This window comes from Haliotis asinina, chromosome 11 (genome assembly GCF_037392515.1).
Source record: "Haliotis asinina isolate JCU_RB_2024 chromosome 11, JCU_Hal_asi_v2, whole genome shotgun sequence".
Classification (NCBI taxonomy): domain Eukaryota; kingdom Metazoa; phylum Mollusca; class Gastropoda; order Lepetellida; family Haliotidae; genus Haliotis; species Haliotis asinina.
Window position 1 is genome coordinate 51,388,228 of NC_090290.1, and position 6,977 is coordinate 51,395,204.

General features: G+C 38.2%; 1 protein-coding gene across 1 annotated transcript; it reads right to left on the reverse strand.

Moving 5' to 3' along the window:
* Positions 1-961: 961 nt before the first annotated feature.
* LOC137255516 (bursicon-like) lies at positions 962-1,387 on the reverse strand. Its single transcript, XM_067792949.1, has one exon. The coding sequence runs from the start codon at positions 1,385-1,387 to the stop codon at positions 962-964; it is 426 nt and encodes a 141-aa protein (XP_067649050.1).
* Positions 1,388-6,977: the final 5,590 nt, after the last annotated feature.

Sequence of the window (6,977 nt, forward strand, 5' to 3'; positions counted from 1 at the left end):
CAATGCTATACCACTAGGTTATACCACAAGGCTATACCACTAAGCTATGCCACTAGGCTATGCCACTAGGCTATACCACTGGGCTATATCACTAGGCTATACCACTAAGCTATACCACAAGACTATACAACAAGGCTCTACCACTAGTCTATACTACTAGGCTATGCCACAAGGCTATACCACAAGGATATACCACAAGGATATACCACTAGGCTATACCAACGCACCGCACTGTGATCAGTGTGTTTTTAATTGTGTGGAGAAAGATATCTTGCGTCTAATTCAAAATGTTCAATTTCTGATAAAAATGCTACTAACTGGTTGGCACCTACATATTACCAGTGTATGAATTGTATGTATTGTCTGTATAATGATACATTATGCAATATTATTGAATCTTCTGGAAAATGATTACAATTCTAAGTGGTAGCAATGAAAGTTGTTCCTCATCCAATCTAAATAGAGCCCTTATTCTCGAAACGTTCGTAGCCCTAAGAATTCTTAACTTTGATCGTAGTCTATGTGTTAAGAATGGGTTTAAGAAGTTCGTAGGGCTCCGAACGTATCGAGAATAGCTAGCCAAATGTCTAAGTGATCCTACGAGGTTGAGGTGTCTGGATCAAGCCCACCTGAAAGAAGGTAAAAACCTTGGAGTGAGCTTTGTTGGCAGACTCTTTCAGTGACAACCTCACGTGTACAGTGCACAACCTATGAAAACAAAACTATGAATCCGGTGGGATAAGACCAGATGATTGTCATGTGAAGACGTAAAAACACCGAGTTACAGGTGCAAAGTTCAGTAAACCTGGACCAAGTACAGCTGTGTCATATTCATGGCCGTCCAGCCAATTGTTCATCTAAACAAGGAGCAGGACTGCAATAACGCCGGCAGATGAATGTTGTACAGAAATGACAATATTTCATGTCCACAAAGATACAAATACTGTACTTACACGCGTCTTTAGTAATCATACGGTTGTTCTGCTTCCGGTTCCGCATCTGCGCACGGTCTACAGGCGCACTGCAGTGCAGCCCATTGTCGCCATCGTAGTCTACCTCCCGGCCGTGACGGGCACGTGAACTCAATGTAGCGGAATCTCCTGACGTGGGGTTTACAGCACGTGCAGTGTTCCACCATCTGCATGGCCTGGCTGCTGTATCTCCATTCCGGAACATTACGGGAGTGACAGGTGCCCCGACACGACACCATCACCACGGACTTTGGGGCACATCCGGGAAATCGAATCGTAGCTCTGCGCAGTTGTTGTCGGCATGTTTCTTGTGCAGAGTACTGATGGTGTCTGTCTGCTCCACTCTCCGGCAGCATGACGTCAGAAAACGCCACTTGCAGTAAGCATACAACTACTAAAGTTTGCAACATCACCATCTTTGTTCCTCTCACCTCAACGTCCCCGCAGTACACTTTTATATTTTTACCCGCTGAAGGACACCTACACCGTCTTTATGTAGTGACCCGAGAATGAGATGCTTTCAGATTTCTGTTTATGCCATGTGTCGTAATTGTCGCCAGGTGTCTGGTGGACCCTGGTGTGAATTGCATTTTGCACAGCGTGATCTGGGGGCGATGTGCTGTCTATACACACGCTTAATGTGGCTTCTTGTGAGCTTCCCTATTTTCCCCAAAGGCTATCATGTAGTCAAAATGTTCTGAATTTACTTTTTAAATTATAAATACCACAGGAACTTACCGTTATCACTGATCATGGAATGTCCATACCGTCAGAGGAATATAGTCAAGTACGAGGATCGGATCAAGCAATCTACCATCTGTGTGGAGGCGGATGACTTTAGGCCACACAAGCTCGTGGCTCACTCGAATATATATACACCCTACTTGGACACGATGACATGCGTCCACTCTGTCACCCAGCTCGTCAAGCTGTTGAAGCTAATGGACAACTGTTACCCGCTAATTCGCAGTCCACCAAACTGACTCACTCTTTCACCCACCCACCCAAGTATACATCAATACAAACCAACGCTCACTCCAGTGTAACACCAACGCGTGCACGCGCACACACACACACACACATCACCATACACATACACCAATATGCACAAGCACACACACAACACAAACACACATGCGTCAACACACCAACACACACATACCACACACATCAACACGTGAACACACACACACACACACACACACACACAAACACACACAGACACACAGACACAAGGATGCATCGATCTTAGGACTACCGATATAATGAATCAGTAAAAAGGTTTACAGTGTCGTATGCCGCAATACGAGACTTCAGATGGGCCACGATACACCGAAGTTTTTAACTTTGAAGACATATCAAATCGCTATATCTGTCAAGACCAAAAAACCCATACTTTTGTTTGATGACTAAAATATTTGCCTACATAATTTCCCTTCATAGGTGAACGTTTCCGGTGGCGCTCATGGCAACAGGTCGCACATAACATCTCCCGAGCGAATCCATCCATATCTGTAACATCATGGCCAATCCAAGAAAAAGTCAGAGAGGAAAAGCAGATGCAGAAACCCCAAATCAAGATCAGCAATTAATTCTGGACACCCAGTCGTCGGCTAAGCAAAAAACCTCAACATGTATTGGAGCTACCTCGACACCGGAAAATGTATCGACCGCCATGTCGGTGAGCATGATCGATGAAATTAAATCTTTCATTAGAGACTCATTACAAACGCAAACAAATGAAATCACTTCGAAAATCGATAAAGTGAATGTCGAAGTAGCCAAATTACAGTCAAAAACGGACAATATGCTCCGATCAGTTGAGTTTAACGCTGAACAAATAAATGTAAACAAAGCCGAGATTCAAAAGCTCAGGGACGAAATGGACCAGTTACGTAAAGACACGGAAACAAAACTATTGACACAAGAACTTTATTTTCGTAAGAATAATCTGTTGATATATGGCATACCTGATGAACGAGATCCAGAGTCAGCCTGCAGAGACCTTTTCAAGGATTTGGGAATTTCGAATGCCCACGACATAAACATTATGAATATTCACAGGCTGCCCCGCCAGAGTACAAATCCCCGTACAGCTGCTTCACCAAAGCCTATTGTCGCCAAATTTGTCAACATGTGTGACAGGCAAGCTATTATTGAAGCTAGTTTTCGTAAAAGTGCCCTACTGCGAGAGAGACACATGTCTATCCGCACCGATCTCCCGGTTCCCTTGAAGAAGATCCGAGGAAAACTGGCCAGTAAAGCATACGAATTGAGGCAGAAATATATGGTCCAAACACGTATTCAGGAAAAAGGAATTGATATTATCTTGCAGTGCAGAAAAAACTCAGATCGACCATGGAAAACAGTCAAACTTGAGGATAACATGGATCAAGCATTTTTGTAAGAACTTGCCGGGTGGTAGGATACTTACTGTCAACTGTGTGCGAAAACGTTGCATGGTGTCTCCTCTGGCCTCTGTTTATACCGTTTTAATACACTCACAAGACTGAACTTCCTCTAATACAACAATGCAAAGATGATATAACAATACTTTTAATTGAAGATTGGCAATCGGAATTATATTGCCATGGATGTTAATCAATACACACAGAGTTCCTACAGCTCCCGTAACCAGTTTGTTTACAGGTCTATTTTTTAGACCCACGTGGGGGCATGATCATGTGACTATTGTTGACATTCGCTACCTCGCTGACAGTGAAATGCATTTGACGTCGCTGTTTTAAGGAACATGATGTTTATTATATATAGATATCTCTATCGATATTATCAATATCAATTTTTTTCTGAACGTTATATTTATGCAGGATTAGCATTTTAAGGATGTGAATCATATGCCGTATTTATAAACCGATGTGTGGTTTGGTCACCGATCACGTGACTTACACTGATTGTGTCGAGAGACTATCAAACTGACACTTGTTCACCCCACTGCCCGTCAGCAGTTGGGTCTAAAAACGTGAGTTTGTGATATATATTTATATATGATTGTTTTTATGTACATAAGAACATAATATTATTGTTGGCTGTAATTCTTGTGTTTTGAAACATATTTTCACGTGAAATTCGTCGGATATGGTTATTCAACTGAGCAGAATTGTAGTAGCCTCCCTTATCTGACCTAGTTTTTGGACACCTCTTGTGTATTTCTCTCCTCTATGTGTTTCTCAACAGAAGACATGGTAGGTGTTACCTAGACACATTGATACAGTGGCCTTTTTTTTTATTGTCTATTATATAGTACAGGATGGATTTGACTTGTGGTGACACTTTTTCTTTGTGTTTTATGTTTTCTAATGTCTTTTATAATCTTGTTTTCACTAAAAAATATAAAAACATCCATTTCAGTAGACAGTTGAGATATAGTAACAGTGTGCGCATTATGAATCAATATGGGTGATAAGATTAGAATAGCTTCAGCCAATTGTAGAGGCCTGGCAGAAAAGAGAAAACGAAAAGAAATAATGAACCTTTGGCGTAAAAGAAAGTTTTCAGTTATATGCCTACAAGATATTCATATAGCCAAAGAGGATGATATTACTATGAGAAATGAATGGGGTCTTCAAAGCATTATAGCACCATATAAATCAAATGCAAGAGGGGTTGCTATCCTATTTAACAATAATTTGGAAGTAAATATCCACAAATTCAAGACTGACACCAATGGAAACTATATAATAGCAGATGTAACTATAGAAGGAATAAGAATCACACTGACTAATATATATGGTCCTAATCAAGATGCACCCGAATTTTATCATGCCTTATTTCACAATATGGAAGAATTTGAAAATGAATCTCTTGTGATATGTGGAGACTGGAACTTAGTTCTTAATCCTTCCATTGACTTAGAAAATTATAAACATATTAATAATCCAAAAGCAAGAAAGGTATTGTTAGATAATATAGAAAAGTATGATTTGATAGACATTTGGAGGGAGAGAAATTACGATGTTAAAAAGTACACATGGTGGAAAAAAAACCCGAAACAACAGTCCAGACTTGATTTCTTTTTAGTTTCACAAGATTTAGCAAACATGACAAGTGACTGTTCCATACTTCCAGGATATAAATCTGATCATTCGGCAATTACTATGTCCTTTTCCAGTGAACTTCATAAGGAACGGGGTGGTGGATACTGGAAATTAAATACATCATTACTATATAATCAAGACTATGTAAATATGGTCAAGGACATGCTTCTTGAAACAAAATTAGAATACTGTAACTGCACTGAGGATGAACTAGGTCATACTGAGGACTCAAAATTACAACTTAAAATAAGTGACACATTGTTTTTAGAAACATTTTTGATGAAAGTGAGGGGGAAAACAATATCATTCTCTTCCTACCTAAAAAAAATCAAGACTGAAAAAATGAAAAATTTAGAAAAAACAATCTCTGCAATGGAAGAAGAAATCAGAGAAAATTTCCAAACAGTGTGTGAAACTAAACTTGCTGAACTATCCAAATGTAAACTAGAATTTGAAAAATTAAAAGAAGCTGAAATAAGAGGTATACAAATAAGAAATAGAATTCAGTGGTACGAGGAAGGAGAAAAAACAACCAAATATTTCTGTCATCTCGAAAACAGAAATTATGCCAGTAAGCTTATGAATAGTGTCATTAATGATGAAGGAGAAGTAATATCAGATGGTAAGGCTATTCTATATGAGCAGAGAAAATTTTATGAAAATCTATATGCATCAGGTGGTACAATAGCAAGTAAATATATTGAGATATTCAATGATGTTATTACACCAAAACTAACAACTGTTGAAGCTGAAACTCTTGAGGGTGGCATTACAATAGATGAGATAACACAAGCTGTTAAATCAATGAAAAATAACAAAAGCCCAGGAATAGATGGTTTCCCAATAGAATTCTTTAAATTTTTCTGGAAAGATCTCCATATTTGGGTTTGTAGATATATATCAGAAACATTCAGGCAAAATATGTTAAGTCCAACAATCAAAAGAGGCGTCATCACATGCATTCCAAAAGCTAACAAAAATAGACAGTTGTTAAAAAACTGGCGCCCAATTTCCCTTCTAAATTCTGTGTATAAAATACTCAGTACATGTATAGCCAATAGAATTAAAAAAACTTTGAATACACTAATTCATGAAACTCAGACAGGTTTTATCCCTGGAAGATGTATTAGTGAGAACATTAGACTGGTATATGATATTATGTTTGAAGCAAAATTACAGGGTAAAAAGGGACTGTTGTTACTTATTGACTTTGAAAAAGCTTTCGACACTGTCTCTAAAGAATTTATAATTCTAACAATAGGAAAATTTGGCTTTGGACCTAATATGGAAAAATGGATCAAAATATTAATCAATGATCCTACATCTTGTGTTATACAAAATGGTCATCTATCTCAGTTTTTTCACAATGAAAGGGGCTGTAGACAAGGCGACCCGGTCTCTCCCTACATATTCCTTTTAGTGGCAGAAATTTTAGGAACAATGATCCGTAACAACAGTGCAATAAAAGGAATGACGTTGAATAATACTGAACATAAAATTGGACAATATGCAGATGATACTGAATTATTTCTTGATGGATGTGAAGAAAGCTTAAGCATAGCAATTGACACCCTAAATAATTTCTACAAAATGTCTGGTTTAAAAATAAACGTAGAGAAGACTAAAGCAATATGGATAGGCTCAATGGCAGGTAGTAACATGATGTTATGTCAGGATCTTAAGCTTGATTGGCACAGTGGGGATTTTGATGTACTAGGAATAAAGCTTAATCCTAAGTTGAATAACCTTTGGGTAATTAATACAAGAAAAAGACTAGAAATTATTAATAGAACTCTTGGGAATTGGAGAAAAAGAAATTTGACATTAATAGGGAAAATAACGGTTATTAAAACTTTAGCACTCTCATCATTAGTGCATATATTCACTTCACTCCCAAATCCTCCAAAGGAATTCATTGATAAATTAAACAATATATTTTATAAATTCATCT

Coding starts and splice junctions, on each gene's coding strand:
- LOC137255516 (XM_067792949.1), bottom strand. CDS start 1,387: ATGGTGATGTTGCAAACTTTAGTAGTTGTATGCTTACTGCAAGTGGCG.